The sequence below is a fragment of the Sorex araneus genome, chromosome 8, assembly GCF_027595985.1.
Source record: "Sorex araneus isolate mSorAra2 chromosome 8, mSorAra2.pri, whole genome shotgun sequence".
Taxonomy (NCBI): Eukaryota; Metazoa; Chordata; class Mammalia; order Eulipotyphla; family Soricidae; genus Sorex; species Sorex araneus.
In genome coordinates, this window is record NC_073309.1 from 45,823,715 (window position 1) to 45,835,728 (window position 12,014).

A 12,014-nucleotide genomic window follows, 5' to 3' on the forward strand; every position below is an offset into this window, starting at 1 on the left:
GGGAAGTTAAGCGTAAGGACTGAATGAACACATCCAGGCAGTAGGAGGCAGAGCCGAACGAAAGGGGAGGTCCCGCCTCCTCCCTTTTGTCTCTTCCCTTATTTTCTCCCTCCCTCCTCGGCCTCATTATCGCGCCCATTTCCCAGGCACTGGTGAAGCAACTTCCGCCCTTAAAGGGGCGGGGCTTCCGCCGTATCTTGTTCTCGCGAACACCGGCTGCCAAAGAAGGGAAAACGGTGGCCACCCTTCTTCCTTGCGCTTCCGTGAGGTTCACCGTTATAGTTCCGCCCTTACTATCCCCACGTCCGGCCTGAAAAACCTCTCGCCTCCGGAAAGGGGACCGTCCCGACGAGGGCGTTAACAATGACTAAGTCTCATTTCTGCACACACCCAACTTCCGCCATCAGTGTCTCTCCTCCGCCACCCCAACCACCCCGCCACTGTTCCAGCCACATAGGAAAACGAACCCGGGTCCCCCCACAACTTAATACCGAGCACACACTGCTAGGTAAAAGCTGCGGGAAAGGAAGAGCAGGGACGGAGGGAGTCTTCCCCGCCCCTCCTCGATTTTCCGCTTTGCCTTCCCGCCCTCTCACGGCACCGCCCATGTCTGCAGGCACGAAGCCACACTCGCCCTCAGAGGGGCGGAGCCGCCTTTGCCAAGCCTGCTCTCGCGAGCTCTCAGAAATCTCGCGAGACCCGGCACCCGACTTGTGCGCCCGGGAAACCCCGTTGCTCCCTTTCCCCTGGCTGGCAGCGCGGAGGCCGCACGGTGAGGCGGGTGCTCCGGTTCGAGCTGGGCGCAGGGCGGCAGGGTCCGGTTCCCCCCGCCTGCCCGGCGTGTCCGGGTCCCGGGGCGGTCGCGCGTGGCCGCCCCGCCCCCTGAAACGGCGGCCACGTGCGAGCGGCAGGCCCGGACATGCCGGGTCAGCGCGCCCCGGGGACCGAGGCTGGGCCTGGTGGGCACGGACGAGGGCGGGGAGGCGCTCCGGCGGCGGGTCCGGGGACGCGGAGGGTCTCCGCGGACGGTCAGGCGACGGTGGGCGGCCCCGTGGGGCTCGTCGGCGGTGGGGGGTGAAGAGGGGCTTCTGGGAAGCCGCGGGCGTGCGGTCGCGCCGAGCCCCGCCGGCCGCGCGCTCACGTGCTCGGTCTCGCCCGCAGATGCCTGGAGTTACTGTAAAAGACGTGAACCAGCAGGAGTTCGTCAGAGCCCTGGCAGCCTTTCTCAAAAAGTGAGTGCGGGGCCTGGGGTCGGTCGTGCCGGGGGCCGCCTGGCGTGGCCCGTCGGGGCAGCGCGGGCCGGAGGCCCTGCAAGGGGAGGCCCGGCTTGTGCTGGGAAAGGTCCAGCCGCTGCTAGTCTCCAGCTGGGGCTTGCGCGGGGGCCGTGGGAGGTGAGGGTCTGGGGGCGCGGGGCTGTCCTCATCAGCCCCTTCCCTTCTCGCAGGTCCGGGAAGCTGAAAGTCCCTGAATGGGTGGACACGGTCAAGCTGGCCAAACATAAGGAGCTGGCGCCCTACGATGAGAACTGGTTCTACACACGAGCTGGTGAGTCCTTGGGCCTGGGCGATGGGGTGACCCTTGGGACCGTATCTGCCAGCTCTTAGCCCACCCACCCACAAAGTGGCCGGAGCATCCTTTGGCTCTGTGGGGCCTGGTGTGGCTTGCGTGGTCTTCGCTCACTTGGTGCTTGTCTGCGTCATCAGTTGTCCGAGGCCCTTGTGGGGCCTTGTTTCCGTCTGCCAGAAATGGTTTATTTTCATCTTCACTGAGTCTCTCCGCCCCTGCCCCCACCCACACCCCATGCCTGAGAGGGAGCAGAGAACTTAAGGTTTGGAACCAAACCGTGTGCAATTGGTGTGAGGATCAGAGTTGAATGCAGAACTTGCATTTTGCTTGTTTTGGGGGCTACACCTGACTCTGCTCAGGAATTATTACTGGCTGTGTTCAGGGGTCCATAAGGGATGCTGGGGATAAAACCCGGTTGATTGTATGCAAGGCCTGACCCACTGTACTATCTGGCCCAACGAATGGTTCTTTCAAACAAATGTTTCTCACCCTGACTATGTGGTGATGTTGACACCAGTGGTTTTCAGCCTCTGTACTTCTACTGTTGCGGGGGTGTTCCTAAATATTGCATATTCTTGCTGGCTTCTCCCTCCTTTAGCAAGTTATATCTCATGCTGAGCATCTTGCTGAGTAGCCTAATGCACTGAATGCTGAAAGTCACAGCTTCCTTCCCAGAAGTTGCCCCTTAGGACCACCCTGTGCCAGCCTCGTGACCTTCATTTGGGACTCTGGCCTCATAGTTCATATTCTTCCAATGGAGTGAGGATCTCTGTCCTGACTTAAGGTAGAAGGCGGAGCTTAGGAGGAGATGGTCTGGCATTTCTTACCGTGATGGGTCACTGTCATTCATGTTGAGCAGCAGATGCCCACTGGGCCATGCTGCCACCAGGTGACACAGACTTCTGGTGTAGGCTTCCTGCCTGCCAAGACACCACCACCACCCCACTCCTGCCGCCTCTGTGGATTCCTGCTTGACCCTGGGCTGCATTTCATGCCCATGTTCTGGGTGAGGACCAGTGACGGCCGGGTCTCAAGACCTCAAGTTCACACCTGAGCATGCAGAGAACCTCATCTGCATAGTTGTCTGGCTACATCCCTCCTGTTCTGCTGTCCTTCATTTGGGGTGTGCAAAGCACCTTTCTGACCGTAGTAGATCTGGGGGTCGTGAGTCTGTCTCTAGGTTTGCTGTGTTTGCTGCTGCACAGTAAAGGGTTGCAGTTGAAGTCAACAGCCTCAAACCCTCACGGGGGTGAGAAATTTAGAATGTTTTCACCTGGTGTGGTCAGTGCATCTCTTTGGATCCTGGCTGTAGGAGTAGCATGCATGGGGGTGTGCTTGTCTTTCACATAGTCAGCCACTGCTACCCCCAAATTCGCTGAATCAGAGGAATTGGAGTCTACAGAGAGACCTGGAGGTGAGCCAGTAGGGCCCAGTGTCTCTTCCTGCAGGGCTGTCCCAGAGAGCTTCAGGCCAGGCTTAGGTTATGAGTCCCCTCCTGGGAGGCCAATTGGGTCTCCTCAGTTTCTGCTAGTGGAGGTGACTGGGGTAAGGGCAGAGTGTCAAAGGTCAGCTTCATGGGGTGGGGGTTCTTCATGTAGAGGCTCAGGGGGTCAGGCTGGGCAGCCACGCCAAGATGGAGGGTGCAGTCTTGGGGTTCAAGCCCATCCACCTGGTTTGTCTGCCCTTTTCCATTGTGCTGAGGGCTGATCTGGGCCTAAATCAGTGTCCTGTCAGCTCAGTGGGGGGCACACTTGGTGGTGTGGGGACCATAAGCCACACATACTGCTGGGTTAGCTGCATGCAGTGCAAGCGCCTTCATTCCATAACTGGCTCTTAGGTTCCAAGGAGGTACTGAGTAATTTGTTGTTTGAAAGTTGGGAGCCTGTGCTTTGAAGGTGAGGAGGACAGGAACAGCTCAGGGCCTCAAGGCGGCTGCCCTGCTGCCTAGCTGTCTCATTCTGGAACCCCAGGGCTAAAGTAAGGTTCTCCCCCCTGCGCACAGCATGGTAGGGGGTTCAGGAAGGACTTGGGGGACTGGGCTTTGAATTGGTCTTTTAAGGATGGGGTTCCGTGATGGGGAACCTGGCAGGGAAGGGATGGGGGTGTGCTGGTGGATGCCTGGAGCGGGGACAACAGTAATGGGGGTGGTATTTATACAGTTTTGTTCTTGGTTTTTTGGATCCTAAGGGTTGAGCCAAGACTTCATTCATGCTACAGATGCACCCCAAACCACATCATGTATACACTCCAGATTGATTTCCAAACAAGGCGGGCAGTAGGGAGACCAGGGCTTCTGAAGAGGGGGTGTGGTCTTGGGCCCCCAAAACCCGCAGCTGGTGGAGGAGCCTGACAGGCGCAGGCCTCTCTGATGGTGCTGGGATGTCCACAGGGTCCCAGCTGGCTGGCGGCGAGCTTGGATGGAATCCTCATCTCTGAGGCTGTGGGGTCCCAGTGTTCTGTTCACGGAGGCGGGGGGGGGGGGGGTCTGCTGGGAGGGCAGTCTGAGCCCAGGGTGCTGGGCCCAGTACCCTGCTTCTGGAACTGTAGTGCTCGGCTTTCCTGGGGTGGGGGACAGTTGCGTGTATAGCAGGTTCTTGAGTGTCTTCCCACCCCTCCCCCAGCCTCCACAGCACGGCACCTGTACCTGCGGGGCGGTGCGGGGGTCGGCTCCATGACCAAGATCTACGGGGGGCGGCAGAGGAACGGTGTCATGCCCAGCCACTTCAGCAGAGGCTCCAAAAGCGTGGCACGCCGCGTCCTGCAGGCTCTAGAGGGGCTGAAGATGGTGGAGAAGGACCAAGATGGGTAAGGGGGTGGGGTGCCTGCACCTCTCTGGCTGACTACCCCGGGCTCTAGGAAGGTAATTTAGTGACTGTCCGCTTTCATTAGCTTGCTCGTTAACTTATCCCGATTGATTTTTCAGGGCTTTTGATCTAATGCTTGCACAAACGACACCCCGTCAGCTCCCTGGGGGCTCCCACCCTGCCCCCAGCTTGTTAGAATGCGGCAGCCCAGGACCCTTCTGGTGCTTGGGTGGGTGGTGGTGCGGTCCTAGGCTGCGTTTGCCCTCACAGGGCTGTGGTTCCTCCACAGGGGCCGCAAGTTGACACCTCAGGGACAAAGAGATCTGGACAGAATCGCCGGACAGGTGAGACTGTGGGACAGGGGCAGCCCCATCACCCTCTAGGCATACTGGATGGACCCTTTCATTCTTTGGGGCCTTCAGGGGATTGAGGTTGCCCTCAAATAGGCTCTGCCTCCTGGGAGCCTGAAAGCTTGGGCTGTGAAGTGGGAGGCACCTGGGGTTGCCTGGACCAGAAACAAGGATCCTTCAGGCCACCGGGTGGGGTGTGGGCACAGGGTGGCAGGCGGAACCCGTCACAGGTCCCCACTCCTTGCCTCTTCCCCACAGGTGGCTGCTGCCAACAAGAAGCATTAGAGCTGGTTCTGCTGGTTAATAAAGAGCCTCATTCGTACCCTGGTCTGGGCCTCATGACTGGCTCTCAGCGGCGGGGGTGGGGGGGGGCGGTACAGGGGACCCATGATTCGGGACTCACCTGCTTGTCAGCGTCCTGCCTTGGCGAGCTCCCAGAGGTGAGGATGGAAGACACAGTGGCACAGCAGGCATGGCAGAGGGGCCCCTGAGTGCGTGCTCACCCCCTGGAAGGCCAGGGCAGGTGGAACTAGGACAGCGATCTCACTGAGCACTTGGCCTCAGGCATGGTTGGGGTCTACTGTGAAATGGGAGGGGAACCTGAACTGCTGCTTGCACACACATAAGCTGCAGCGTGGGGGGTGCAGCACACCTGGGCTTGAGCACCATGTCGTTCAGGTTCAGATTCAAGCAGTGGCAGCGGACCAAGATGTAGGACACTGGGTTCAGGAGGTCTGAGGCATGGAGCAGAGAGGTCTAACAGCCAGGCACTTTGCAGATGGGCGCCCAGAGTGCTAACGAATTGGATGGAGAAAGGCAAGGGATGGGTTGCTCTGGGGGCAGTTGCCCCACTTAAACTGGTTGAGGATAGAGAATAGAGGGATACAGTCCCCTTCATGCACCAAGCTTCAGCTGCTGGTGGATCTTCATTTCCTGCAGGCCATCTGTCAGCCGCTGGGGGGCAGTCGAGGTTCATGAAGCCTGCCTCAGGAATGAGGCGGTGGCAGGTGCATGCGCGTGCTATCCAGCCTGGCCTAGAGGAAAGGGGCTGCTGTGTCTGAGATTTGCTGAACAAGCTGTGCGAAATGGGGTTGTGTCAGTAATGGGGGAAGCTCAGCACTGCATTTGGAGATCGGGGTGATAAGCAGCCCTGGGTTTGTGCATTTATTGGGACTGGGCCAGCATGGAGGACAGGGAAGACTGCTTAGCTTGCTGCCACCTCTGTCTCACAGGGGTCCAGGTCTAACTCCTGGGAACAGATGTGGCCCCAAACCTTCAGATCCCCCCAGTAGGAATACCTCAGGAGTTGGGAGCTTCCCTCAAGGTCTCCTTTTGAGCTCCAGAGAAGTGGGCCTGTGTTTGACTCTTAAGCCAGGCATGTATCCTGTTCTGTTTATATTGTCATGGTTGGCGGCTTCACACTGCACCTGCCCCAGGCTCTGCCACCTCATTCTACCTGTACCAGGCTTTACCACCCAAAGTCTCCCTACAGTGAGAGCGCTTGAGGAATTTGTGTCCATGGACATGAACAAAGGTTAGGACCTTGCACACTTGCAACCCTTGTTCAGTCCCTAGAGTCCTGTAACCCTTGAGCCCTAGGGACAAGAGTAAGTATAGGTGGGCCCAAGAGCAGAGGCCATCAATTGATTGCCTTCATGTATCTGGGGGCTGGGACCCGACCCCAGTTCAAATCCCTGCCACTACATAAGATCTACAAAGAAGGGCACTCCTGAGCACTCCTGGCTGTGGCCTCCCTTGCCCAGCTAGCAGGGTAGCAGCTGACATGAAGGGACATGTGCTCATGTGCTTCAAAGTCAGCTGCCGAACCCACTCGCCCATCACAGCAGGGAAATGGCCTTGTGATGGCGACTATCAAGGTAGAGCTGGAAGATGGCTCACATCTGAATTCCTGTCTGACCTGGATGAGACCTCAGATCTGGTCCCTGGTACCACCTGGGCCCCTGAGACTGCCCTGTGTGGTCCAGCTAGCCCCAACATCACTTGGCCCAAGGATGGAAAGCCAAGGCCCCCATTGCTGGACTGAGCATCACCAAGAGGGACTCTTTCCCAAGTTTCAAATCCACAGCAGGGACCCCTATGCCCACCTGGAGTGAGCCTTGAGCACTGCCCAAACCAAGCCCAAACCATTCCCCCCCACAAATAAATCCATGGTGTGAACTGGGACCAGGGCTGTGACTCAGTGGTAGGGCACGTGCCTTATAGGTGAAAGGTCCTGGGTTCCATCTCTGCACACAAAATTCGGCGAGAGAGTGCAGCAGGTAAGGTGCTTGCCTTGCACACGGCTGACCCTGATCCGATCAATCCCCAACACTATTGGGTTGCAAAATAACAAAAGTGGGACCAGAGAGATTGTATAGGGGGTAAGGTGCTTGCCTTGCATGTGGTCAACCATGGTTTGAATTTGGGGCACGACATATGTTCCCACAAGTATCACCTAGGACCCCCCCTCCCACAAACCCCAAACCTACTAAGACCAGCCCAGGAGATGGCCTCGTCAATAAAGTTCCCACTTCACTGTGCAAACCTGCATACACCCAAGCGTGCACCCAGCCTGACCCTGGCAGCTCTGAGGGATGTGATCCCCAGCGCCCCATGCAACTTCCGGCCACACCCAGACGTGAGCAAGCACTGCAAGTAAAAAATTGTGAGCACCCCGCAACTGAATTGTGCCAGCACCACAACCAGGCATGCTTGCTAACTACCCCTGCCCCCCCCCCCCCCCCCCGTGCTAACTACCTACTGCCCTCCAAACTCCAGTAGGAGGAAGGGGGAATGGCACTGAGAAGTGCATTTCATAGCGGAATTGACTTTGACCCCTAATCAATCCCTCACAAGAAACCAGTCCCCTGAGCACCCACCAGGACTGGCTGCCTCCAGTGCTGGAATTCCCAGCCCCTTAAAATCCCCTTTAAATTAATTAATTTTAATTAATTTTTTGGCCTTTTATGATTGTACCTGGCAACACTCAGGGGTTACTCCTGGCTCTGCACTCAGAAATTACTCCTGGCGGTGCTCGGGGACCATATGGGATGCCAGAGATTGAACCCGAGTCAGCTGCATGCAAGGCAAATGCCCTACCCCCTATAACATTACTCCAACCCCTTAAACCCCCAGAGGAGAGAACTTGGGTGCTCTGGAAGGGGGACCAGCTTTGCCCAAGGTCGACCCGTGAGAGACGGTGGCGGAACTCAGCCCCTCCCGCGCCCAGCAGCCCCAGTCTCCGATGCCTGGAGTTTCCAGGCCGGCCGGCTCTGATCTGGGCAGGGCCCGTGTGCCCCCGACCCAGCCCTCCCTGGGGAATTGTGGCCTCGCAGGTGCTGCGGTTTCCCTCAGGCCCGGCCCACCCTGAACCCTGTTGGGGACCAGCAGAGCCCATCTCCGGCCAGGCCAGGCAGGAAGTGGGGTGGGGCTTGGGCACCAGTGAGGCGGGTTCTGGTACCCCAGGACTGCTGCAATCTAGACTGACCGACCCAGTGGGAGAAGATGTTGGGGGATCTCGGACTCCTCCCGGCCTCTCCTGCCACCATCTTCCTCATTTTGGTCTTTGCTGCTGACCTGGGTATGTAGCCAGAAGGCCGACAGTGGCGGGGCGAAGAGTCAGGGGGTGTTGAGGGACTGTAGGCTGGGGACAGGGTCCAGGCTGAGGGAAGGGAGCTGAAAGGTCGAGATGAGCCCGCAGGAAGGAGAAGGTCTGGAGAAATATCTGCGAGGCTGGAACGGGCTCTGAGGGGGCCAATGGGGAGCAGGAGCCAGACTCCCCAGCCCATCACCCCCACAGGTTCAAAATAAGGAACTCAGGTCACCCTTGAGCGGGTTCCAGAGCTGGGGACGGAAGGGGACGTTGGGGTAGGAGGTCGCTTTGGGGTGTGGGGACTTTCTCCTCTGCTTGAATGTCACTGACCCACCTAGCACAGAGAGTGACACTCCCAGGACCAGCTGACCCCTTGTCAGGGTGTGAATGCAGAGTCAGAGGGCCTTCCAAGACTCAGGAAGCAGGGAAGGAGCCCCCACTCCCCAAGCTGCTTCCTCTGTCCCTCCTCAATCCTCTCTTTCCACTTGGGGGACAATGCTGAAAACTGGGGTCCTCACTCACCTCCTTGGGCTCTTCCCTAGCCCCCACCCCAGCCCAACCACTAAACCAACTCCGACCCTCAAGTGGCTGCATGAGAGGGACAGAGAAAGGAGGAGCGGGCCCGGGCAACAGGACCAAAGACGTCAAAAAAAAGAGGCCCAGGGGGCTGCAGTGGAAACTCCAGCCGTTCTGCAGCCCTGCCGATGCTGGGCAACAGAGCTGCCATTCCTGGCCTCCATTGTCCTGCCTATAAAATGGGGATAATAAGCTGGAGTGATAGCACAGCGGGTAGGGCATTTGCCTTGCACGAGGCCAACCCGGGTTCGAATCCCAGCATCCCATATGGTCCCCTGAGCACCGCCAGGGGTGATTCCTGAGTGCATAAGCCAGGAGTGACCCCTGTGCACCGCCAGGTGTGACCCAAAAAGCAAAAAAAAAAAAAAAAAAGAAAATGGGGATAATAGAATCTTGGTAGGAGGGGCGGTGTTGTTTTCTGTGCCCATGACACAAGACTTCATGCCAGAAGGGCCTCCAAGAGGCGGTGCCTGAACCGACTCTACAAGGAGCACTTGGACGGGTCACTGCTGTTCAAATGCGGGGCAGGGATCATTCCAGGCATGAGAGAAGCAAGGAGTGAAAGGCCGGGGGCAGCAGGCGGCCTGAGATGGGCAGTGGCTGAGGGGGTGAGTGATGGCTCTATGCCCATCTCAGGAGCCAGCTCTCCTCCCCCAGCTTCAGTCCCCTCTCCCAGGACTGTCTGTGGTCCCCAGGGGAAACTAGAGATCTCCCTCCCTCCAGGGGGCACCCTCCTGCTGGCTGTACCCCCCATGGACATCCCCCTACCCCTGTCCCTGGCTCCAGTGCAGGGCCTTTGAGGCCTGTGGGTGACTGTGGGAGACGCTGGCTGTTGTCCTCTGCAGGTGCGGGCTCCAGGAACCTGACGGTGGACCCAAGCCCACCGTCTGTGACAGTGGTTGAGGGCGACACGGCCCGCCTCAAGTGTTTCAGCAGTGGCAATAGCTCCAACATCACCTGGTGGTACAACCTCCACAATACCAACCACACGGTCTTCCTGAACACCTCCAAAAGTGACTGGGGTATCATCAAGAAGGGCGAACTCATCATCGAGAAGGTGAACAAAACACATCGCGGCCTGTACTTCTGCAAGGCGATGGACGGGAAAGTGCAGATGCGCTCCTGTGGCACCTACCTGCGTGTGCGCGGTGAGTGCCCCCCACCCCATCCGCTGCCGTGGGACCCCCCCACCCCGACCCTTGACTCTGAACACAGCCCATCCCTGCAGAGCCAATTCCCAGACCCTTCCTGGACATGGGAGAGGGCACGAAGAACAACATCATCACCGCCGAGGGGGTCATCCTGCTCTTTTGCGCCGTGGTGCCCGGGACACTGCTTCTGTTTCGGGTGAGAGTGGCGGTGCAGGGTGGGGGGTGGTGGTGAGAGGGGGAGCACGCCTCAAGAACTGGGAGGATGGTTGCACCCGCCTTGTCCGGGCTGGGGGCTAAAGGATTGAGCACAGGGGGCTGGAGTGATAGCACAGCGGGTAGGGCATTTGCCTTGCACGAGGCCGACCCCAGTTCTAATCCCAGCATCCCATATGGTCCCCTGAGCACCGCCAGGGGTAATTCCTGAGTGAAGAGCCAGGAGTAACCCCGGTGCATCGCCGGGTGTGACCCAAAAACCAAAAAAAAAAAAAAAAGGATTGAGCACAAAGGAAAGGTTTTTGTTTATCTATTTGGGTTTGGGGAGGGGCACACCCTGCAGTGCCCAAGGGCTTTTCCTGAGTCTGGACTTAGGAGTGACCCCTGGTGGAGTGTTGGGGGACTCTATGCAGTGCTCAGATGCAACCAGAGTTGGCTGAATACAGGGCAAGCAAGCGCATTTCCTGCTGAACTGTCTCTCCAGCTGGAGGAAGGGTTTTCAGTTTTGGGTTTTGGTTTTGGGCCACATCCAGCAGCGTTCAGGGCTGACTCCCAGCTCTGTGCTCAGAGATCCCTCCTGGGAGTGCTCAGGGGCTCTGGGATGCCAGGGATTGAACGCGGGTTCGTCATGCGCCAGGCAAATGCCCCACCCACAGTACTGTCACTTGGATGGGGACACTGTGGGGACAGCTGAGAGAACACTGGCTGAACCAGAGACCTGCCTCTTGTCCCACCCAATGAAACACTCCCTGGTGCCCAGAAGGGCCTGCAAACATCATCTTCCTCACCCCTGTCCCCCCACAGAAGCGATGGCAGAACCTGAAGTTTGGGGTGGAGGCCCCGGATGACTATGAAGATGAAAATCTCTATGAGGTGAGTGGCAGGTGGGGCCGGGCAGGAGCACTGTGGGAGGAGCACTGTGAGAGGGGGCTTCTCCTTGGCATGGGCTGGGGGTGGGACCTCAGGGTCAGGGTATACTGAGGAGCATCTCCCCGGGGTCCCCCACCAGGGCCTGAACCTCGATGACTGCTCCATGTATGAGGACATCTCACGAGGCCTCCAGGCCACCTACCAGGACGTGGGCAGCCTCCACATCGGAGATGTGCAGCTGGAGAAGCCCTGAGCCCCCTGACCACCGGCGGCCCCTGCACACCCCCAAACCCCAACCCCGACAGGTCTCCTCACAGTCTTTCCTGTGTCCACTTGCCCTCGGGTCCACCCTTCTTCCCACTAGACTGTCCTCCCTCCCACAGGCCTGATCCTCCCTACTCCCCCCTCCCCAGCATAATGAGCCCTTAATCGCTGCCTCTGGGGGAACTGATTGTAGCTGCCTCCTCAGCGTCCCCTCCCCCTGCTCTGTCATGGCCACTTAGTGATAATAAATCCTTCCTCACTGCAGACCCAGGCAGGAGTCACGGATCTCCTAAGGACGCACTCCCTCCCGGCTCAGATCCAGGGCCCAGCCGGTTCCTCCTCCCTCACACCAGAGTCATCCCCATCCTTCCTCCCTCACACCTAGTCCAGCCCCCCCCACCAGACTGAGTCCATCCCCCATCCTCCTCCCTCAGACTGAGTCCTCCCCAGCCTTCTCCCTCAGACCTAGGGATCCATCCCCCAGCCTCCTCCCTCAGACTGAGTCCTCCCCCCGCCTTCTCTCTCAGACCTAGGGATCCATCCCCCAGCCTCCTCCCTCAGGCCCAGGGGTCCATCCCCCAGTCCCTCCTCCCTCAGGCTGAGTCCATCCCCCAGCCTTCTCTCCCTC

The 12,014-nt window shown here is 58.6% G+C and overlaps 2 protein-coding genes across 2 annotated transcripts; both read left to right on the plus strand.

Moving 5' to 3' along the window:
* Nucleotides 1-689: 689 nt before the first annotated feature.
* On the plus strand, nucleotides 690-5,047 carry RPS19 (ribosomal protein S19). The gene is made up of 6 exons (XM_004620706.2): nucleotides 690-772; nucleotides 1,162-1,232; nucleotides 1,445-1,545; nucleotides 4,188-4,371; nucleotides 4,660-4,714; nucleotides 4,979-5,047. The coding sequence occupies exons 2-6, from the start codon at nucleotides 1,162-1,164 to the stop codon at nucleotides 5,003-5,005; spliced, it is 438 nt and encodes a 145-aa protein (XP_004620763.1). The 5' UTR covers nucleotides 690-772; the 3' UTR covers nucleotides 5,006-5,047.
* Nucleotides 5,048-8,190: 3,143 nt separating this feature from the next.
* Nucleotides 8,191-11,549, plus strand: CD79A (CD79a molecule). The gene is made up of 5 exons (XM_004620766.2): nucleotides 8,191-8,300; nucleotides 9,734-10,036; nucleotides 10,117-10,235; nucleotides 11,057-11,125; nucleotides 11,262-11,549. Exons 1-5 carry the CDS (start codon nucleotides 8,225-8,227, stop codon nucleotides 11,373-11,375), a joined length of 681 nt encoding a protein of 226 aa, XP_004620823.1. The 5' UTR covers nucleotides 8,191-8,224; the 3' UTR covers nucleotides 11,376-11,549.
* The last annotated feature ends 465 nt before the right edge of the window (nucleotides 11,550-12,014 follow it).